The sequence below is a fragment of the Pseudopodoces humilis genome, chromosome 2, assembly GCF_049639895.1.
Source record: "Pseudopodoces humilis isolate 2021_Gansu_Grassland_sample_001 chromosome 2, ASM4963989v1, whole genome shotgun sequence".
NCBI classification, from domain to species: Eukaryota; Metazoa; Chordata; class Aves; order Passeriformes; family Paridae; genus Pseudopodoces; species Pseudopodoces humilis.
In genome coordinates, this window is record NC_142201.1 from 111,756,427 (window position 1) to 111,780,598 (window position 24,172).

The 24,172-nt window shown below is 39.6% G+C and overlaps 1 protein-coding gene across 2 annotated transcripts; it reads left to right on the top strand.

Annotated features, from left to right (window-relative positions):
* Positions 1 to 18: 18 nt before the first annotated feature.
* On the top strand, positions 19 to 21,953 carry PROS1 (protein S). 2 transcript variants are annotated; one of them, XM_005524094.3, is made up of 15 exons: positions 19 to 149; positions 3,740 to 3,897; positions 4,320 to 4,344; positions 4,683 to 4,769; positions 5,903 to 6,025; positions 6,151 to 6,273; positions 8,072 to 8,197; positions 10,216 to 10,337; positions 12,010 to 12,128; positions 13,624 to 13,813; positions 14,482 to 14,649; positions 15,672 to 15,840; positions 16,284 to 16,432; positions 17,239 to 17,452; positions 19,588 to 21,953. In XM_005524094.3, the coding sequence occupies exons 1-15, from the start codon at positions 80 to 82 to the stop codon at positions 19,731 to 19,733; spliced, it is 1,989 nt and encodes a 662-aa protein (XP_005524151.1). In that variant the 5' UTR covers positions 19 to 79; the 3' UTR covers positions 19,734 to 21,953. The 2 variants fall into 2 exon arrangements, with proteins under 2 accessions (XP_005524151.1, XP_014109080.1); XM_014253605.2 differs by lacking the exon at positions 19 to 149 and adding an exon at positions 319 to 503.
* Positions 21,954 to 24,172: the final 2,219 nt, after the last annotated feature.

The following is a 24,172-nucleotide window of genomic DNA, read 5'->3' on the forward strand; positions in this document are numbered from 1 at the left end:
CCGCCCCCACAGCCTCGCCCGGCCCCGCAGAGCAGCAGCCGCGCAGCCCCGGCGCCCGGTCCGGCCGCCCCCGGTAGCGATGAGGCCGCGGGGCCCGCGGTGCCTCCCGCTGCTGGCGCTGGCCATCGCCCTGGCCGAGGCGGCGACCTGTGAGTGAGGCGAGGCGGGGGGACGCGGGGCCGTGGCTTGGGGCGAGGGGCGGCCCGGAGCGGTGCCGGGGGTGGGCGGGCCTTCCCGGCCGTCTGGGGCATCGCGGGCTCTGCTCGGTGCGGGCCCCTCGGTGCCGGGGGTTGGGCAGCGGTTCCCGCGGGGCAGCCGAGCTGCGGCTCGGAGCTGTGCGTGGCTCTGGAGCTGTGCGTGGCCGCAGCGCGGCTCAGCCGCCCACGGGAAAGTGTCTGCACAGGGAGCTCGGTTCCCTTGCTAGAACAACCCGCGGGAGATCAGGGTCTGCTCAGAAGAGTGGCTTTATTGTGCAGTCCGGGAAAGCGGCACTGACCCTTCCTGTAAGTTCAGACCTCTCAGCCTAGGTAAGAGCTACTTGCTCTTACATACGGATTAAAACAAAACAAACCAAAAAATCCCATATATATAACTATTCTGTGTTTAACACAAAAGTCTTTGAGCTTAATAGTGAGAGAAGACAGTGGAGCTGAAACAAACAGAATTGCAGCTCAAAGTAAGCCTGTTTCTGACCTGTTTTACTAATGATTAAACTGGCAGAACAGAAACCGAATGTTTACTGTTCTGTAAGGTGCTGGGGTTTCAGACTTAGGGAGTAGTATCAAAAGATGAAAGTTAATTTTATAATTTTTTAATAGGTCCTGAAAATAAATTGTCTAATAAATATTTGATAATGATATTTTCTCCTGTTTTTGTCACGTTTTCTGTTCCATTTATCTTCTCCACTGCATACCTTGTAATTTTTCTTAAGAGCAGGAAATAAGCTGTCCTGCTTATCCAGAATTTCCCTGGTCCATAATGTCCTGTTTCCTATCTCTGGCTCTGAACAATGCCAGAGATTTCTGGAAGGGTGGGGAGGAGAGGGGGAAGAAGAGAAAACAGCTTTAATAATGCAGCACATGCCATTCAGTAATCATGAAGTTGCCGCTGCAAGCCTCAGCGCAGGTGGATTTGGTCAAACATCAGATGAGGGACACATTTTGGAGCAGGTGCAAGTAAATATTAGTGGCCAACTTTATTTTGTTGGCTGCATAATGTCACTGATGAGCTTTTCAGGATACTCTTGTCACTGGAGTTACAGAGCTGGGCAAACAAGATTATGACACTTCCTACAGTGGTGTCACTTTTTATTCAGTTTTATTCAACTGCTTTCCTTGGCTGGGGTGTTAGGTAAGCCGCTCTAAGTTATGTTGAAGTGGCCCACTTTAAGCAGGTTTATGGTTGCATCTGCACAACAGAACAGCTGTAAGAAATCACTGAATCTCATCCTCTCCCACAATTTTTTTTTTTCTTTTTAGATGCTTGATAAGCATTCACTACACAGTGGCTGTACAGCACCTCTGGAAATTGTTAGGCTCTGGAGTTGCACAAGTGATCACCACATGAAGCACCCGAGTGCATTAAGGGTTAACTTGGCTTGGCAGGGTCAGAAATGGGCTGGAGTTTCCTGTAATCAGACTGGCAGCAGCAGCAGTCAGGATTTTTTGTTTTTAATAAAGGTCCTATCATAATCTTTGTAATTAAAACACAAATGAAGAATTACACTGCTAATTCTGTGCATGGGGATTGAAATATTTGCACTACAAAAACACAGAATTTGCTCTGAGTTACATGTTTTAAGTCAGACGTTATAGAAAACCAGCTTGGGAGGAGGATAAACTGCTCCGATGTAGGGGAAAAGACTTGTTCCCATTGCCCCACTGTATTGAGGACATGAAGTAGAAATTGTTACATCTGTTTGTACACAATTGAAAATTTCTTTTATGTACTGTAAAACTGTGTGAAAATGACAATAATGTCCCTAAAGGTCAAAACAAGATGGTTTAAAGTCAGCTGCGAATTAAGCCTCATCTCTACACCACGGAGCCTGTGCACTACAGCTTTGATGTCAACATCTTTGTGGGGGCAGAAATCTCCCATGGAAATAAACCCAGCAGCTATAATACACAGTTTTCCTGTTTTATTGTCACTGCTTTTGCCTCAGGACGGATGGTCTTTCTGCATCTTTCTTATTAGTGAGAAATAAAGCATTTAGTCTGATTAATTAACACTTCTTACATTTCTAAGCAACTTGCTCATTGCTCTCTGAGATAGAGATGTGCTGTAAAACCTTGGAGGTGAGCTGTGGTACATCCACCTTATGCTCAGGAAATCTTATTTACTACCTTAACAGGATGATTAGTTTTACCAGAATGAAAGCAAATAGATTAGTTTGTAGTAATAACCTCAGTCCGTGTCAAATTCACTCAGGAGGCTGTAACACAAAGGTTTCTTCAGGTCATTACCCAATGTTACAGCACTTCAGAATGTTCCCTGTCACTTGATAGAGACCTTTAATGTGTTTAGGATGGTGTGGTCTTAGTTCAGTGTTAAATCTGGCTCCATTCAAGCTCTGGGCCTGTTTCTAGTCAGCTTCCTTAATTTTTTTCTTTCCTGTTAGTGCAGAGAAACTGGGAGCTCTGCTGTGGCACTTGGCTGCCGGTGTGGCTCATGGGTGCTCTGGGTTTGAGGAGTTGTCACAGGCAGTCCTGGACTGACGTTGTGCTTGAATGGCTCTTTTCTGTGGGGATGGGATGGATGTGTACAGACACCACACCTGATGTGCACAGCAGGTGTCACAGCCCTCACACAGCTGGGCAGTCTGCAAGGTTAAGTTGTGCAGAGGCTGCAGAAAGGAGGGCAGGTGTGAAAGTGTGGTGCTCTCAGTTAATATCTGTCATCTGCACACTTAACCCAATCAGCTGGACTTCTTCCAGCTGTGCTCATCAGTTTTTCTCTTGGTCACAAGCTATATCCAAAAATTAAACCAGGCAGTCTAATTTAGAGGCTGTTCCTGGAGTGTTGTGTGCTCTGCAAAGAACATCGAAGCAGACATCTTTCATTTTTAGTGTCTTTTCTCAATGTTCATCACTTGTTAAAAGTCACTAAAATGACAATAACCAGATACATGAAAATTAAATAATGACTTATGCTGAGACATAAAAGGTGGCAAGGGTTGTTTTACTTTGTAAAATGTGAATGTATTTATAGATTGCCTGCCTTGATATTCCCAGGATAGCATTCTCACCTTTGCCTGTTCTGAAAAATAAAATTACATTTATGTTACTTACATATAACAGGTAGCCTGACTTTGTAAGACATAATTTTGGTCTCGTATAAATTAAATAGGGTCAGAATGTTTACTTTCAGATCACTGAAACTGGTAATATAATCAGCTTTTTTTATCTACTTGTTGGTTACATATCTCACTCCGTAATAACCATAATCTAAAAACATAAATCTTGTACTGAGTATGACATGTAAATTAGGCTTCAGGCATGGATGCTATTAGGGATTAATAGCACATATTAAAGTTTTAGGATTTTTTTTGCTCAGAAACAGCTTCCACATAGAGAATCCTATAATTTCTTGCTCGCATTTTTCGAAACAATAGCGAACATCAACTCCTGACTAAGCATTTAATTCACAATTTTGTGTTAAATTCTCATATTTGCTCAGTGTTTACAGCACTTTTCAGCTGTTGCAAAAATAATAACGGAGTTGCTTTGTTTCTCTCAAGTTTTACCCCAGCAGTATGCCTCTCAGTTCCTGCTGAGGAAACGCCGAGCAAACTCTTTCATGGAAGAAAGTAAGAAGGGAAATCTAGAAAGAGAATGCATTGAAGAATTATGTAACAGGGAAGAAGCCAGGGAAATCTTTGAAAATAATCCTGAAACTGTAAGTATTTTATGAGTATCTATGACATAGATAGTAGTTCTTTGCAGGGGGAAAGACAGAAGCACATGGAATTCACAGCTCCCAGTAATAACACTAGGCAAGATCCCTCCATTTAAAGAGACAATTTTCAAAGTAATTTTGACACTCAGTTAATTTGCATTGGCTTCATTTTCAAAGTCTTCAATTCAGTGCAGTATTTTAATCTCTCCACTGAGTCCTGTGTGTATTAAATGATCTTCTGCTTTAGCCCAAACAATAGTCATATAGAAAACCAGGCCTATGTTCTGTGACTCAAAGTAACTTTTGTCTTCTTTTGTAGTTATAATACCAATATACTTTAGAATATATTCAATGATATATTTTGCTGTCATTTTATCTACCTGAAATTTTTCTTAGCCTTGATTTTTCTTTTCTTTCTGCAGGAATATTTTTATCCCAAATATTTAAGTAAGTACAAAAAAAAAAAAACAACCTAAACAACTGTGGTGTATGATTCAGTGATGCTCTCATTTGGGTAATTCGGTCACTGGTTTAGTTTTTCTGCCCCTAGCACTGGGATGATTTCCATGCTGATTACAATGCAGAGCATGTCCTGTGTGCTGAGATCCTCACAGAGGCACTCTGAAGGTTGGGATGTGATCAGCTGTCCTTAACATGCCCAGACCAGTTTTGCAATTCGAGCTGTGAGAGCAGGCTCTTTGAAGATGCCATGCAGCAAGTGGTGTAATTTCAGTGTAAATGAGCTGTTTGGACCCTGAGCTGATTGTGTGGCTTTGCATTTGCAGGCTGCCTTGCCTCCCATCGAGCAGGAGTGTTCAGGGTGGCTGCAGTCACTCCAGACTCTCCAGCTGACCTGAGGGCTTGTGTCAAGGGTAAGTCCTGATGTTGGAACACACAGTGGCTAAAAAGCAGTTCACAGGGACACAAAAAGAGACAAATAATCATTTAGCTCAGGCAAATTCAATAATCAAAACCAGAAACTGACCAAAATACGTGAGGTGAGACAGAACATTTCCAGAGAAAGTAGTTTAAGTGACTGCTTTTAACTTCATAAAAGGAACACAATTGACTGCAACCTGGAAGACAGGGTTCCTCTGCAAACAGAAGCGTCCTATACCAACCCAGCAATATTACCCAGTGTGTCCTCTGTACTCTACCACATCTTTAACAGTTATGCCAAACCCTTCGCCTCTAGCAAGTCATATTCTGTCAGGTGGAGTAAGAGATTCTCCTGTTAATTGTCATTTCTACCACTCTTTAGCCCATAGTTGCATTACCAGCTAAAAATTTCAAAAACAAAACCAAAACCGAACAAATCAAAATATTATTTGGAACACAGTCATTGATTCCAAACAAAAGATCACAAAGCATGAAACTTGGGATGTTTCTCAAATGTAAAGAAAATTCCAATTAATTTGAATAAAAATACTTATCCTTTACCATCTGACACTGTTTTTATCATTGAAAGCAATGGAAGGCAAAAAAAATTCTTAAAAATTACACTGCACATGGTCATGGCTGAGCATGTTTTCCAGCTCAGTTTGTAATAATGCAATAAATTACCAGTTTCTCTGTCAGACCACTATTGAACAGAGAAACTCAACTCTCTAATCTTGAATTCTTGAAACTTTGACCTTTCTAGTGAAATTCGTGCTAGTATGATGGGGGCAGAGCACTGTTCTTTAAAAACTGAAATACAACTTTCAATATAATAGTATCAAGTCTGGTCACATTTTGCAGGGATTATCTTAGCAAGTAATTTGTTTTGTAGTTATTTTCTGCCTGACAAAGGAAAAGTACCAGTAGCTTTATATGTTCTCACTCACTTAAAAATTCTTGCTGACAGAATGAGTAGCAAGATTGTTGTGGGAGTGCTTCATATTATTCATCAAGACCTTTCCTATTTCATAACAGGTACCTGTAGGAAGAGAAAAAAAATGACTAAAGTGATTCTTAAGGAGAAATAACCCCAAATAACAAGGATTTTATGTTTTCCATCCCACAGAAATTTCAAACCAGTGCAGCCCCCTGCCGTGCCATAAAGATGGATATAAGGATTGCATAGATGGACAAGCCAAGTATACCTGTGTCTGTAAAGCAGGATGGAGAGGAGAGAACTGTGAGGAAGGTGCAGTCTTCAATTTCATGTTGGTTCTCAGAAGCACAATTACATTTTTACAGTTGAATAGTATTTGCAGCTGGTCAATTGATGCCTTCCTCACAGCAGAGAGTTTTATTCCCTTTTCTTTATAGATATCAATGAATGTGAAGACTTCAATGGAGGTTGCAGCCAGCGCTGTTCCAATTTCCCTGGGAGCTTCCGCTGCCTGTGTGAAGATGGCTACTTCATGCATTCCAACAAGCGGGATTGTGGAGGTAGGGAGACTCCAGAGGAACATCTTTCCATGCCACCATAGTGCCTGCTGACCAGAGAGAGGGAAGAGTTTGACCCAATAGTTCCATAAATACTCTTGCATTGCCTCTGAAATATCCAGTCCTGGTGTAATTTGGCTGCTCATTCCTGACACACTGCAGGCATTTGGGCAGCTGAATAATGAACCAGATTAAAAAGCAAGGAAAGAAAGAGGGAACGGCTATAGATGAGATTCTTCTTCATTACTGGAGCTCCATAAAGCTCATTTTGGTCTCTCACCAGTTTCACATATCCTTTAAGCTTGCTGAAACAAGAATCTAAAGTGATATGAATAGCTGATATTGTTACCATGGAAGTTCTCTCTGGTAAACACTTAGGCTAAATCACTCCTAATTAGCCATGCTGCTCTTTCTGCAGTTTGAAGTTCATTGGAGAAGAAACTATTAATGAATCAAAAATATCTCATAATGGAAAGATTTTTCTTTAATTCACCCAGCATAATTTTTTCTGTACATGCTTGTGTCTACCGTTGGCCATGACCTACATGCTTCATTCCATTCCAAATAAAGACTGTATTGACATAATTAACAGTTCTTACTGCATAGTTAGAAAAAATTGCAACTTCATTTCATTTTAATGTCATATTTTATTACCAAATTATGACAACAGTTTTGGATAATGTCAGATTTTTAGAGGTTAAACTTGATGGCCATCTTCTACCTTTCTTCATCTTCATCTTTCTTTAGTCTAAATATTTTTGTGAATTAATAACCTCTAAAGACATGTCATAATGACAGAAGACTGAGGGTTTATGAAAAAGGGCAAGCAGATAAATTGGTTAGAACCGCTGTAATTCTTGGAAAGACACTGGAAAACCTGGTAAAAAACTAATCAAAAATAAGCTAATATACCTTAGTGCTTTGAATGTTAGTTTAATCATTGGATAAACTGCATTTAAGTATTTTATTACGTGCAACTACAAAGTTAAACAACCAGAAGTTTGGAATACACTTATTAACTGTAGAAGGGTAGTCTGAATTCAGGGCAGCTTTGACTTAATACAGTTCCAGGACTCCAAGCAAGCCAGTGGCAGAATCTCCTGTTTCCACACCTGCTACAAAACCACAGAGAAAATCAGAATGATCCCTGCATTCACAAGTGGGAGTGCAGTACTACCAGGGATCTGATGCTTTTCTGTCTCAAACACACTTAATAAGATTGATACGATACCCTGAATCCCGTTGTCACATCTGCATTTGCAAAATGACATTGACAAATTGGAAACAAGACAGAAGATAGACACTAAAATGGTTTGAGGGATAGAAAGTGAGTGAGAGACTTGAACACCTCTCAGCATAGCCAATTAAAATAAAACTGACATGAATTGATTGTAGCATGGAAGAACCTCTAATTGGATTATCTCTTGTCTTTCTGGACAAGAGATGTCTTTTTCTAAGATGGAATTTTACCATGCAGTCTGGTTTAGTTTATGGGAAATCTGCAGTCTGTTTCTCTCTATGCCTTCCTAGACATGCATCCCTTTCCCTCTTACCCACAGAGGGCATGAAGGGATGGTAAAGATAGGCAGGCAGAGAATTTTTTCACTGGGGGCATGCAAAAGTGTGTTTTACAGCCCTCTGGAAATCTTTCTGGCTGTAGCTCTAGTCTGCTGTGACAGGATGGTAGAACTACCAAGAAAATTTGCCAGCCTCACTCAGTTTGCACAATGTTGGATAAGGCTGGGAAGAAAAATGGTGTGCAAGAGTGGGAGTTGTTTTTTAATGACTTGTTTGTTTCTAGATATAAATGAATGTGTGCTACATCCAAACATCTGTGGGACAGCCATCTGTAAAAACACCCAGGGGAGATATGAGTGTGAATGTCCAGAAGGCTACACATATAATTCAACTTCCAAAAACTGTGAAGGTGGGTCTTTGCTCCCAGCTCCCTCTTTTCCATATCTTTCATCTTCCCCTTCCCCTTTTCTTTTTTTAATCCACTGCTATACCAAACTGAGCTCCTCATCTACTGACGGATCTTCATATTCTTTATTAAATTAGTTGTTTCTTAGGTTGTCAGGCTTTATTATGTGACAGCATGGGAGTTCTCTAAAGGTTTTTCCAAAAGGTTTTTTATAAAGACCTCAAATGTCAAATAAAACTATTCCTAAATATCCAGAGAAAGAACTGTGAAAAAAGGAGTTGCTCCAAAAGAATCTTTCCTGAAATTAAAATCTGGAACTAAAAATTTCCAAAGTTCTGTAATAATTATAGCAGAGTTGAAAAGTATTGATAGCTAGCAGTGAAGTAGCAAGAAGCCACTCATACAAAGACCATAACTTCTCCAGTGTTGAAAGTATTTTCATATTTGTCTTAGAATATTTTTTATTTCTCTCTGCTTGTTAAAGCTTCTGTTTACTGCACATCAGAAATTAAATTTCAATCTAAACAGATGTGAAAGCTCTTAGAATTTTACAATGGAGACAAATCTACACTGTCAGTTTAAGAAAACCTGTCAGTGAGTGAAAAAGCTGCCTTATATTACTGCTAAAAAGGACACAGAAGCAGCTTCTTGGTGGCCATGAGTCTTTTGCTCCATGGCTTTTCCTGCAGGTCTCTTGTGGCAAAGCTCTGCACAGTGGTAGCGATTGCATATCCGGGTGTCAGCTCTTTGCCCAGTGGGATTAAAACACTACTGAAAATTTTCTGTTCCTGAATGCACCAAAGTGAGAAAAACTTCACAGTAATTAATTCTTACTCTTAGGGTTTCCTTCAGATAAATTCAATTTGATGCAACCCACGTAAGTGTTGTATTTCTGCTGGAACATGGGTTCAGGAGGTTGCAAGATGACGACGTTCCAACAGGGAAAGTCTTACCTCCCTAGCAGGAGGATTATGGTGCTAAGCTTTTAGACCTTGTTGTAACCACATTAAATGAGTCACCAAATCCTGTCTAAGGACAGGATTGTGCAGCCTGACAGGAACATAGCCTTACAGAAATACTAAATGACATGGGCTTTTCATTGTTGTATTGCTTGTAGGTGGCTAAACTCAATTATGCTTATTAGGAAAATTGAATTTACATACATTTTTGCACAGCTTTCTCTATGATGACAGATACTATTAGACTGAAGAACAGAACAGGGTTTGTTTTTTTTTCCTTACCTCTCTTCCTCCAAGCAACAGCAGCAAAAAAGAAAAGTACTTCAGTCTTAAAACCCCCCCAGATTTAGATGCATTGCATTGGTACAAAATAAATTTTTTCTTCCCACTAGAAGGGATATTTGTTTCAGAATAAATGTTGCAATTTCTTTATCTGAAGCCCAAATCATCCTCATTTGAGTTTCTTGTCAAGGAGAGATTTTGTTTCTATATTAGAAATGTAAGATTTACATTAGCCATTTAAACAGCTTTTCATTTCTAAATTACTTACTTTGCACAACCTAATAAATATAAAATGAAATTCTTTTAGTTGATATTGCTTAAATCAGCTCAAATCAGACTATTCTCCACAAGCAGATGCTGTCTGAAACTTAGGCATTATGAGATTGTTGTATGTTATTTTAAAAGGTATTCTGCCCTGAGATTATTTGGGATTTATATTAATAATGCACATATTTTCTTCGCATATTTGCCATGTATACTTTTAATCATCTGAGCTCTCATCATGTTTTACAAGGAGAGGAAGAGATCTGACTCAATAGGATTTGTGCCATCTGTGGTAGCAATTTATGAGGTCTCACAATATTCAGCCAGCTTATGCCTCAGAAATCAGACCAAATTGTCTCCATCTCTGCAGTCCAGGCCTGTTATCAGATTACTAAATCATCTTTTGGATTCATGTTATTCCAGAGAACCTCTCTGGTCTGTTATTCCATTAATTCGTGTTAGTTTTCTGTCTGTGCCATGAAAAAAAACCTTTCTGTCTGCTTCAATTTCCCCTAGATATTGATGAATGTGCTGAAAATATCTGTGCTCAACTCTGTGTGAACTCACCAGGAAGTTACAGCTGCTATTGTGATGGCAAAAAAGGGTTCAAGCTCTCTAAGGACATGAAGAATTGCGAGGTAAAACTGTACTATGTACACTTCTATGTGGAAAATCGCAAAGTTGAGTATTTCTTGATGAGAGGATTGCTTAGATTAAAGCAAATAGGAAGCTATTTGAGAACTGATTAAAAATTCCTGAGAATATGTCAGGGATTCTGATCCCTGTTTGGCTCACAAAGCAGCAGGGATTTGGATGCCACTCAGTTCATGCATGCTCACTTACAGGAGTCTTGTCAAAAGCAGCTTGCCTTAGCCAGGCATCTTTATTTCCTGCTGCTTCCAAAATAAGTCTCAGCTTTCTCCTACCAAACAAATAATTCCTGTTCAGCCTACTCAGAGACAGAATGTTCCTTTTGTCCATATGTTCCCAAGTTTTCCTTAGGCTGTGCAAAAGTTTTCACTCACTATTTCAGAATTACTTGGTTTGATTTAAAAAAAAAAAACACCCTGGATTGTTTTCCACAGTTCTCATCTGCCATAGCTTAAGGAAAAGCACTCAGTAATTCTTGCCATTTGGAGAACATCTTGCAGCCAAAATTGGCTGCTCTTGATCAGTTTGAAAATTTACACTTCTTAGGAGCAGAAAGTTTGAAACTCCAGAGAATCAGTGTTCAAGGATTGAAGTCCAAGGATTTTTTTGTAAGTGGTTCTCTGTATACTTTGAAAAGTTCAGGCAGTCTGAGATGTTATGTGAAGTGAGCTCAGATAACTGCCAACAATGAAGCACTTCTAACAACAATAAAACACTTCTAACAGAGTATAAGAAAATTTGGCTTAAAGTCCAGGAACAAGATCTGACACAAGTTCCAGAATCCGTGTATTAGGTCTTGTTTGTACTTACTGATATTTAATGAACAACACTTGGCAGTCATTCTATTTCATTTTGCTCATCCTTGAAATGGTGAGATGTAATGAGGTTGGAAGATGCTCTTATTTTCAGTACTGTTGTTCAAAAGCGATTAATTCTCTATCTGGAAGTTAGTTCATGCTTTTTAATTTGGGGTAAAAAAAAAAAGTTCAGTCAGCTGAAAATATGTTCAATCTTTAGACTAGTGACACCAGCAGCCATAAAATGAAGTAGCCATAAAATTCAAGAATAGCACCTGTACATTTAATGGAACTGCTGCATCAGGAATAGCAAAGTCAGAGTGTAGAAAACAGTCACAGAATGTTTTGAGGGATTCAAATTTGATCAAAGAGACTTTGAGACTCCTACTTGTCCATAAGCACTGTGGTTCTTTAATTCCTCTTTAACACAGTCTTCCCAAGATACAGCTCTGGTCTGTTCCCTTCTAACACCTGAGCAGGTTTAGGTTTAAAGCTGCAGAACTTTAATAATGAAGCTTGGTAGTTCCCTAGAAGGTGGGTTTCATATATCCCTGGTAAATGAAAAATGCTTCATGGAAGATTGGAATTCTTAGTTCAAAAACTAAATATTTAAATATTAGTTTCAATCCACCAGAACTGTGTGTCAACTTGGATTATCATCCAGCAGTATAAATAATGGATGTTTCAAATAAAAGCAAAGCCACACCATTTCATTTGTACATAGGTATGCAAGTTTAAAAAAAAATAAAAAAACAGAGGTAAGCCATTACTTTAAAAATAAAAAAGTGTAGCAGGCAACAACAGGAGTTGCTTCATAAGCTATCACAATGCATTAACAGCCTTTTTTCTCTACCATTTTCAGTCTGTTACTGAGTGTATCCCACTGAATCTTGAAAAGAATTATCAACTGCTTTACCTGGCAGAGCAATTTATAGGAATTCCCGTTCTCTACTTAAAGTTCAAACTGCCAAATGTCACAAGGTAAGCATTTGCTATTGATTAAAGGATGCATTGGAATGACAGACATTTGTTTCCATTCATTTTCTGAGGGTTTAGGAGGAATGCATTGCATGCCTAAATTATATCACCATCTCCCCCTTGGATAAGATACTTTTATAGGATGGATGGATGGATGGATGGATGGATGGATGGATGGATGGATGGATGGATGGATGGATGGAAAGGCATTAAGAATTATTACATAAAATTCAGAAGTTATATGAAAATAGTTGCAGTGTAGCTTCCAGTTATACATGGGAATGGCTTTAGTTTGGATGTTGCTGCTCCTTCACCCCTGCTTCGGGTAGAAGCTGGGACATGCTCTGCCCACCCTGCTGAGCAGCAAAATCAGGCCATTGCCCCCCTGCCCCTTCCTGGACTTCCTTTAACACACAGAGTGTTCCAAAGACATCCACAGAGCACGGTGCCTTGTCTAGGGCACCAGCTGGATGATTTTCTTTACAGCTATCAGAGCGATTGCTCGTGGCACTGACCCCCTTTATCGCTCTTGGACTTCTTTGCTGCCGCAGCCGAAATTGCAGCAATCCCTGACTTAGTGACCAAACGATTGGAAGGTAACAGCAGCAGCAGCTGTCGAGCTGGTGATCCCCAGAGCCTCAGAACCGTACAGATGGACATAAATACTGAGAACTCTGTCCTCTGCCGCTGTTCCAAGCTGACCGGGTGCTAATGCTGTCCTGGAAGAGCTTCCTGAGATAATAAATGTTTGAAGTCTGTGTAAATACAGAGCGGGTTTCGGTGCGTCTGGCGAGGGACAGCCCCATCTAGGGGACACAGAGCAGCGCTGCGAGGGACAGCCGCCTTGCCAAACCCCAGCTTTCCAATTTCCAAATGCTTTGCTTTCTCCTTTCACCCTTAACCTGTTTTGTCTAGTCCCAAAGACTATTTTTTTACTCTGCTTCTACTCTCCTTTCTTCCACTGCATAGTAAATCCTAATTTTGTTACATACACACATTCAACCTAGATCCAGCCAACAAATCCTCAAATGAGAGAATGGCATATAAAGGGCAGAGTGAATTTCTAGGTTATAATTCTCTCAGGACAACGCTTGGTAACCCTTGGTTGTACTGAAGCACATCATAGATCTTCTATTTTGTCTTCATTGCATCCCTACAAAATACAATAGGAATATTACATCTCTCTTCTTACTCAGAAGGGAGTGGGATATCATTCACAAGTAAAGCTCAGAGGGAATTTGGGAACTGCACCAAGGTTCTTTCAAATCCCAGGTCAGGGTGTTAACCTGAAAACTTCCCACTGGATTTGAGTGAATAAGGCTTATATTCCTTTTGACTTTGACTTTTGACTATGTGCAAAAATCACAACTGCTCAGAAACAGAGACAAAAAAGTTACTACCTGTGAACCTTTCTCTAACCCTACTAATGAGTTATCCTGTGCTGTACAGTATTTCACCTTTCCTGTCTTCTTATTAAGATTCCTTCTTCACAACTCAGATTTACAGCAGAGTTTGATTTCCGGACATACGACGCAGAGGGGGTTATCCTGTATGCAGAATCCCTGGACAACTCAGCATGGATCTTGCTTGCTCTTCGGGATGGAAAGATTGAGATTCAGTTCAAGAATGAGTTTGGAACAAAAGTCACCAGTGGAGGCAAAGCCATTAATGATGGACTGTGGCATATAGTGAGTTGGATTTTCTTCTCCCATTCCCTTCCTTTTACACACTGTGGGAAGTTGTTGATAAATAAAGTAGGGAGAAACTGAGCAACTACTAAAACACTTAAAATGATGCACTCAAGCTCCAGATTTAAAAACCAACCAAGAAATGCATAGGAATGCCTTGCATCAGGAAATTCTGCTACTTTTTAAGAATCAAGGAAATTATATTTACCTCTAGCTATCAACATAGCAATTATTAATTTTAAACATGGAAAGGAAAGTGGCAGAATATTCAAAACTCTGATTGCATGGTCAAGTGCACATTTATTGGATACTTTGTGTTTAGAGCAAAGTTTAGATCTGCTAGACCAAAAATTCATCTTGCTTTTCAAGCCTTCCTACCTGAGATGAGATGAAAAGCTCATTTCTCACTTACACAATCTACAGAGCACCCCAAATTTTTAATGTCAGTTAGATTTTGTTTGTTACTTTCCTGTGAATGTCCCTGGATATGGACAGCTGTCCTGCATCAAGTTTAAATATAATTTAAATAGTGACTGCACTAAAACTCTTTTACAAGGTAGATATTTAAATAAACATTAATCAGGCTTCACAGGGCTTATGTAATTAGTATTTAATATATTCTATATTTGTGTGTGTGTGTATATATAATTATTTGTATTTTATTCCAGGTATCAGTCGAAGAATTAGAACATAGCATCAGTGTAAAAATAGCTAAAGAGGCTGTGATGAGTATTAACAGCCCAGGAACTCTGTTTAAACAGTCCCAGGGTTTCTTGGAAACCAAGGTGTACATTGCAGGATTACCTCGCAGAGTGGGCGGTGCTCTTGTTAAACAGGTAATTAAATAATAATAAGACTAATATTGACTGATGGTACTCTATTCAGTTTTGTACTCCTGGGAGTCACAGAAGAAGCAAGCTTGGCATGGAACCTATTTAGGAAACGAAAATGTGGTTATTAAACCACTGTTTTGAAAATAAACATGTGTGAAGCTTTCCAGTCTGCCTTCAGTAAGGCTTCACTTGCAAAAACACAGCACTTCTGGTCTAATCTTTGAGGATTCTATAGCCTGTTTCCTAATATAGCTTTAAGATTCCCTAAATCACCACCACTGCTGCTGCTGAGGGTGCATTTCAGGGTGATTCATGTCCTAGTCCTGGCTTTTGCTAAGCTCTAAGTAAGTGCAGCATTCACTGTGTAGGCAGCACAGTGAGCTTTCATTTTCACAAGGTTTTACAACAGCCCAGGATGGACAAGGCCCATGATTCTTTCAGTCTCCCAGCCTCAAGAATGGGTACAGTCAAGTTGTTGCAACTGTCTTCTTTACAGTCCAGGAGCCTTCAAGCTAATTGGTGATCTCAACAGAGAGCTTAGATTTTTTTTTTTTTAATAAATTTTAAAAAATCAATTTTTGCTCAGAAGCAAATCAGAGAAAAAAATTATGGAACAACACAATAGCATCCCTTTATCCAATAGAAAACAATTCCAGAAATTTCTTTGCACTCTGGTATAAATCTTTGAACAAGGAATGTTTCTAGAGATCATTTTCTTTCAGCTACAGAAAATTGCCTGCCCTTTTGTCTAGGTTACAACACGAGCTTTAAAAGTGGAAGAAATCTCTTCTTGTCCAGATCCCTGGCAGCAAAGTGGGAAATGTTGAACCAGAAATACCTTTTGAAGGCTGAGATACCAAATGCCTGCCCTTTATTTCCTCCCAGCATCACTGCTGCAACCTATAGCATTAATAAGACTGGTATTGGCTACATAGAGATAAGCTGATATGTAAAATAGTGCCTCATTATTAATATTTTAAAACCAGCTTTGGACTCAAACCCCCAATGCTGTCATTCTGCTGTAGATTAACCCTCGTCTGGATGGTTGTATCCGGGCCTGGAACCTGATGAACCAGGGACATTCAGGAGTAAATGAAGTTATTCAAGAAAAACAAAGCAAACACTGCTTAGTAGCAGTGGGGAGAGGATCCTTCTACCCTGGCACTGGAATGGCAGCATTCCAGATAAACTATAGTAAGTATTTTTCTATCCCTGTGTTTTTTGTTTGACTGGTGATGGAACTGATGACATTTTAAAAGAAAGAAAATAAAAAAAGGCACACAAACGAAGATATACACTTCTGCATCCACCAGTGGTTCCCTTAACTTCTGTTAGGAATTTGCTTGAATGAGAATTCAGGTCCCAGTAGTGTCATCTGTTCAATTTCTGGAGTGCTTTACATTCACAAGTTTATTTGCGGAGGTTGGGCACTATTGGAGATCCAGGATTGAAAGTTCGCTGGGGAATTTTTGTTTTATTTGCTTGGGTTTCTTTGGAATTACAGTTCTTTCTATAAGTTCAAAAATTATCACTAATTTTTCCACAGTAGGGAGGAGATTAAATACTAATTTTTAACCCCATATTAATTTTTCATCAGCAGGTGGATTTACTAATTTCAATTATTCTCTTTAAAACAGATAATCTTGACAGTGCTGAAGACTGGCTAATAAATGTGACTCTGACTATTCGCCCATCCACAGACACTGGTGTTATGTTTGCCTTGGTTTCTAATGAAACAGTGCCTCTTGCATTGTCCATAGTGGACTCTAACTCCTCTGACTCACAGGTGATCTTACAATTCTCCTAGCGGCTGCCAGGTGAAAAACCAAACTAAAACAAAGCTACTCACACTTGCAGTGGAGCTGGTAGCCTCAATATTTTGAAAACTAGATCATATAATAACATACAGAAAATATTTCTATTAATGATTTGCTGCAGCAGTGACTAAGCACTAATCACTCCTGCCAGGGAGATTACATTATGTATTCTGAGCTCAGATCCATTACATCAGGTTTTCTTTAACCTTTCCTTCCAAATGCACAGAGCAGAAAGGGAACTATGACAGCACTGTATACAGTAATGGCATCATGTTATAAGCATGTTTATAATTACATCAATTATTAAATATTTATTATTCATAATATATTATTCATATATCATCCTATATTAATATATTATTCATAATTTATTCATATGCTTCCAAATTATAAACAGATTTTGTTGTCCTTAAGTTTTACATCCCTCTACATCAGCCATCCCAAGCTAGAGTATAACTATGCACTGTGGCTAATGCAGGCTTTTGCCCAAAATAAGAACCTGTTGTGAACATTTGGCTACCTTTAAAACTGTAGGTGAAACAGGATTTCACCTCAGAACTGTAGCCAAGGTTGTTTCCTGTAAAATATTCTCACTTAGAAATTTAAGAACGGCATTTATCATCAGAAGTGATGGTTGCACTTCAGCTTTTCAGCTGAAGGTACCAGTATTTAATATTTTCTTCTAATTGAAAATACAAAGTGCACCAGGACCAAGTATAATGATTTATTAAAGTTACATGTGACCTCTTTGGTGATCTACCATTGTTCCATCTAGAAAATCACTGTGACCATTGGGAACATCACTGTTGCACAGCTGGAATCAAAGAAGTTATGTACCCCCAGAAAAGTGCAGGTTGGACTTCTAGTGACCAAACAGGAACTTGAACTAGCTGTTGATTCACACACAGACAGAAGCAATTCCGAGCAGCTCTCAACTCTGCATCAAGCAATGATGGCAAATGTTGTCACCTATCTGGGTGGTCTGCCAGGTGAGGCCTGTTTCTTTTTATTAATTTGATTATTTCTACAAGCCTGATTGTATTCAGCCTTCCCCATGCTAGGAAAAGTCCACAATTAAAAAGAAATTGAATTTTTTTTTTTTTCTCTCAAATGCCTCTTGTTTCCTCCAGTCATTTCAGCTTTGGAGGCAGCCAGCTTTTCAACAGTAGCATTATTTGGACATTAAGACATGGCTCGCTCTCTAGAGGTTTGCATTTGGAAAGTGTCTTGATTTTTGAGTTGGGTGAGCATTGCACGTTTCTGAAATGCCACCATCTGGCACAATTGAGGAACTGCATCAAAAATGCAAGAAAAGCAGGCATTTGTCAACAACCCAAGCATCAGAAGTGCAGAAGGGGAAGTCAGGAATACGGTTTCAACAATTAAACTCTGGACAAGAGATGACCTGCAATCTTTATGAGACAGAGAATGTGTTGAAGCAGAAAATATTTTGTTCAAAGCAAGCTTCAAGTTAACATTACTGAGACACAATGTTAACATTATCCTTATCACAAGGTTTATTGTGTCCAGGAGTGTGCACATACTTCTGTATAGTTTGATTTAAGGCTAAATCAAGAGGAAAAATGCACTGCCACAAGTGAGAAATAGTCAAAACCTGAATTAAAACTTGAAAAATGCTAGAGGAAAGGTGCCATAGTTACAATGTTGCTACTAGTAGAACTGTTATACATTCTCTATTATTTTATGGAGAATGAATCAAAATTCCTAAGAAAATGCTACATATTTGACTGACATGTCTTGAATTGACAAGGAATGGGTCAGTATTTATTTAGTGCAGGGGAGTCAGCAGTTTAACAGAGCCACAGTAACTAAGATTCCAGTAATTTCTTCGGCCTCTTCATCTTTGTGTTGTTTAAATTATTCTTTTTTAGTACATTGCCAGCCACAGAGAAATAAGACACCTTAAGAATGAAGAGCTTGGCATTATTCATGCATCCCAAAGAGATAAGAAGCAAGTATTACTCACTTGCTTCTCCTTAATCTCAGTTTTCTGTCATCTTTGTTTTAAGTTCTACAAAGTATCTTAAACATGCAAATTAACACAATAAAACAAACAAACAAACAAACCCCCCCAAAAACAAGCCTCTTTATTAAAAAACCCCATGCATTTAATGAAGATAATAAGTCCCCATTTTTGATACCCCTTTCTACAAACTTGTGACAGTGGTGGGAGTATTCCTGTTACTTCAGCACAACCAGTGCAGGTTACATGAAACTTCCATGGTTCTCTGACAGTAATGTTTTCCTTGCTGGGGGAAAAAAGCAGAAGGGAAGGATTCTGCAGGACTTTTTGTGCAGCTTACAGCAAAATAAAATCACGATAAAACAGTGTCTCTTGTTCCTAAGATAACCATATCTGTCTCCTAAGGAGGGATAGGGTGATTAACACCTGAGGAAAGAGGGTGCTTTTGAGATCAGCTCTTAATCACCCTCGTTCTAATTGCTGAAGGTGCTTGCATCCATTAGGTCTACCTTGTAAGAAGCCAGTTGTACCCTAAGACTTGAGAGCAATGCCTGCTTGATTTTGTGCTTAACATATTGTTTCCTGGAAGAATATCCATGATCTGATGCTGCCCTAAGCCAAACAATACCTAAATGAGCAGCAGATAAAGTGAGTCTTTCACAGAGAATTCACTTGGAAGCAATGAGGAAGCAGTAAAATGTCTGAAGTTCCCAGGGGTGCCCCAAGTGCAGATTTGAATCTAGAGTAGCTTCCTGGCAAAAGCAGGACAGTTCTTTATGTGACCTCTACGCCCAGAAACATCTGTTTGTAGCTCAGGACAGGAACAGTGGCCTCCAGGAAACAAACTCTTGGTTCACTGCTGATAACACAGGAAAAGCTGCTATGGAAAACATTCCTGGAGTTTGGCTTCTGGATGGGAACAGCCTTCTAATGCATATTTAACATTTTACTGGCCTTTCTCAGCTTTGCTGACTTGATCTTGATTTTAAAGAACTCAAGTGTTTCCTGCAAAATTGCTCCTTTTCTCCCATGACTAAATAATGGATGGGGAGTGGAGTATTCCCTATGTTTTGACTGATCTGAAAAATCTACAGGAATTTGCATGCCTTGGCCTAATAAACTGAATGTTTTTCTGTGCAGATGTTCCTCTGGGTGCTACACCAGTGACTGCTTTTTATAATGGCTGCATGGAGGTGAAGGTCAACAGCAGACAGCTGGATCTGGATGAAGCCATTTCCAAACACAACGACATCAGATCTCACTCCTGCCCACTGATCATGCAGTAACTGTTCAGATCTTAATTTAACTTTTTCCCTTTCAAATGTAATTGGTGTAATTAGTCTCATGCCATAATGGAGCTTGCATTATTTCATGCAAGATGTGCCAGGGAAATAAGCAGCAGCACGGTTTTCTCCCTTTTAATATAGAATGGAGGGAAAAACGCTCTCTGTTCAGCTGGAAGGAGACAATCAAGATGACAATTTTGTAAGACATTCTTTTATATATCAGTGGGAAGTCTTAAAGCTAGATTTATCTTCCATGTTCATGCTATGTCCTTGACATATTTAGCTTGGAGAGAAAGTTTAGGAATTTCTGTTTAGAAATAATTTTATTTCTTATATTTCATATATCAGCACAAAGTTACAAGTTGCAAACAATTTTAATGTATTAGAATCTAAATGAAACCAGACTTATTAAACTTTTTCAATCATACCATGCAAAGAAGAATCTCTACAGGTTTTGTAATATATGCTTTTGGTTAAAGAAATAATAACCTGGAATCTCTCTCTGAATATGTTTACAGGTTGTTTCTATGTTGGTAAAGCAACTTCAGAATGGAAGTGTTCCTTTAAATAGCTCAGTTTTTGAAAAGTTTTGGTTACACTGGACCAGCTTTAATTTGTCTGTCTTTAGAACCCATCTTTAGAATTTGAAAAGAGTTCTGGATCAGGTCAGGTCATTTACTTTCAAAGTGAGTTAAGGTACACCCCAGGCAATTTTGAAAAACAGAGGAAGGAAGGAGCTCTGCTGAACAGGACATCAAACTGGAATTTGCTGAGTAAAACCAAAGAATTGCAGCAAATACTTCTTCCATCAAATCTAGCACTGCTCAACATAAGCACAGTCTGATGATCCATCATATTCCCTTTATTTAGGGTAACCTTGCCTTCAGAGAGCTCCAGAACAGATTTATTTGTGAGCCCAGCTGCCATTGAAAGCCTGAATTTTGCCAGTAAAATCAGAATGTAAAGCCATATTCTGCTCAGCCAACTTTAATAAACCAACAGGTAATTAGAAAAGTATTGCTTTCCTCAGGTGTGCTGATTTTGAGCATTTCCAATATTTCTTTAACATCCTTTGAGTGCGCTTTCCACTTCCAAGCTCATTTTCACCCCACCAGAAGCCTTCCTGTGCAGCTCACCTGGTGGTTTTGTTAACCCCAAACCAAATAAATAGCAAGAGAATTGCTGTGAGGTATAAATATATCCTCTCATCCATCAAGCACAGAGACATTTATCTGCCAGCATTCCTGACCCCAGCTCTGCTGTCTTCACTTGAGACACTGAAGCGGAAATGTGCGTCCAGAAGGATGGATTGTGACAATATTCATTTGGAGGACTGCCTTTCTCCAGGGATATCCTGAGTGGCATCAGTGAGGTTTCTTCCAGTGTTAAATGCAAGGGTTAGTACAGCACTGTTGCAGAATCTGAGCCCATCTTTCAGTGTTATTGTTGCTTTGGCTGAACTTACTGATAACTCCACTTCCCACTTGGGTTGTGGAATACAGAATTTGCTCCCAGCTTTGACCCAGTACAACCTCCCAGTCTGCCCAGCAAGAAGCTGACACCCAGGAGCTCATTGCCAGTAATACTAGGTCACTTTTGTAGGATGGCATGGAAAACAAGCTTGGAATTCTGACTCCATGGAGGGGAAATCCTTTCCTGCAGTCATCCTTCCCTGCTCTTCCACCATTCCAACACACACACTCTGCATGCAGGGCTTGGTTGTAGAATAACTTGACTGAAACAAGCAGGTTTTGCTTGCAAGGCAGAGCTGAATTGAGACTTTTGACGTCGAATAAACACATGATCACTTTATTTACAGTATCTCTGTGGCACCCATTAATCCTGGAAAGCCCCTGGGTCAGACTCTGCCTCCTACAGCAAGCACAGAAAGTCAGAGATGAGGAGCACAAAGCAAAGTGTCATCAGTGTTCTAAATGCCTCTGGCCTGCAGGAACAGAGGAAAAGGTTTCTTGCTGTTGGCTTTTAGGGATTTTTTTAGGTTTTGTTTGTTTAAATGTAATAAATTGTATAGAAATGAAATGAAAGGAAAAAAAACAATCTCTTTGTCACACAGACACTATTTCTCTTTGTTTTCATGGAATAATATTTTAGGGTTTTGTAGTTAATAATGAAACATCTGCACTTCTTTTTTAATGTAAAAGTGCCTCCCTATTGTAAGAATGAAATAAAACAGTATTTGCAAGTTTCTTTTCATTTTAAGTTGTATTTGCATATTTTTATTCATTTTTGCTGTGCAAGTCTTGTTCTAGTGGTCTAATGCTTTACTCAGGAGATTGTGATCATCTCCAGCATCAGAGAAAAGAACAGGCTCCAATTAATAGGCTATCCAAATAGGCATCCATACTCTCTAGATATTTAAGTTTATTAATTGCCTAATAGTACCTGAGGAAAACAGACTTTGCTTAAAACTACATGTGGAAACAAGATCAGGGCAAGGGACCAGTTCCTGTTTTTTGTCCTTCATCAGATGTATTTCATTGTATTTTGAGGCATAATCATTTCAGCAAGGGCCATTCAGGATTTATACAGAACAGCTGGACCTGCTCTGCATTTTCAGCTCCTGTGCACTTGTGCTACAAATCCACATGTCCCAGTTTCCTTGAAAGAGAAACCCAGTCCTGAAATTGGTTCTCAATTACACTACAGCAGTTTAGTTTACATGCTTTGATGCCTGCATGTTTTCTGGTGGACTGAGGGGTCTTGATGCTCCAGACTGGCTCTAGATCATTTTCAAAGAAAGCGGGGCCACCCTCATTTTTGTCATTCCAGTCCTGCCTGTCACTGACTGGGGCATTGATGTTGGTCCTTTAATGCCATTCATCATATGTACACACTTAGTATTTGACTGCCACAAAAACTTTTTATATAAAAATTACCACCCTGATTTGGGCACAATTTTGCATTTTATCTGCCTGAAATAGAAGTTATATACTCCCAAAAAAAAAAAGAAATAAAAGGAAAACCAGAATAGCTAACACCCAATGGATAAAAAGGTTATCATTAGACACCACTTTCTGAGTAAGAAACAAGGTATTGAGATGTTCATGCTTTTGATAAATGCTTTCAGTCCACAAAATAGCTATACCCTCCTTGTTACACTGGGCACATCCTTCTGCTCAAGGGGCAGTTAATTCCAGTAGGAATATGTGAATAAACAGCTGAATTGTAAGGGAGCTGGTGTGTTGCTTACAGGCACTTGGAACAACTGAGTGGATGCAAATTGATGCAACTTTATGCAATTCAAGACTTAATCACATGGTTTTTAAAAAGAAATTTTTAGAGTTTATGTTTTGAGGGCTTTTTTCAGGAATTTCTAGTACTCATCAAATAAGAAAAAAAGTCAGAGACTTAACCCACCGTGGTACACTGGCTTCTGGCTGAGCACTGGGGGTAGGACACACACAAGGAACCAAAATGACCATTCAGATATAGCACTTTGAAACAACCTCCCCCAAAGCCCAGAACACGCACACAAAAAAGCACCAGCAATGCTGCCACCCTCTGTGAGGAAACTGAGCAGGTGTGAGGGCTACAGAACTGGAGAGCAATGCTTCCAGAATTCCAGAATATTAAAAAAAATATTTAGAAATTTCATTAGTAGGACATAAGGCGCATGCTAAGCTGCATGTGAATGGTTTTAAGTTTTGGGGAACTTAAAATACCAAATAAAAATGGTTTTGCATAAAACATGCCCCAAGAAAGAGCAGTTCATCTATAAAACAATATTTCTGACTGCCACTTGGCAATATTTCACCTTTCCAGCAACATTGTTTCCCCTTCTTTAAGTTCTCATATGATTTTCATCAACCAGAACTCAGCTCACAAAAAACCTCACCAAAACACAGTTGTCATTAAAGCTAGGCTAACTCTTTCCTAGCTTATCACAGAGTGTTTGATCATTGCCAGCAGCTGGTGACAGACTCCTGCCAGCTCAGCCCATGGAAAAGCAATCTGCTCTTTTAAACCTGGGTAAAATCCAGCCTTTTGCTTAGAGGTTTTTTTTTCTGGGACAGGAGGTCATGTGGATTTAACAAACCCATTTGCCTGGAGCAGGCAAACCCCATCACCTTGTAATTCCTGACTTTATACAAGCACCAGGGGCAACAGAGGCATTACCCAAGCTGTACAGATGAGCTGGTGTTTGTGTCTTGCTGGAGGTTTACACTTCCACAGTCTTCCAGAGGTCTCCTAAGTAGTTCATTGGCAGCTTCACAAAAGGCTCCCAGTGAAGTCATTGTGCTGCATTTGCTGTTTTCCACAGATGGGAACCAACATCAGGGCCTGCCCCAAACTGCCCTTGCATGGGCTGGGGTGGGTCCAAACCCCAGGGCTTCAGCCCCTCTCTGCAGGGGAAATGAAATCAATCTGGGTCAAACAGCCAAGAGAGGGGCTGGTGTCCTGTCCCCACAGGAGAAGGC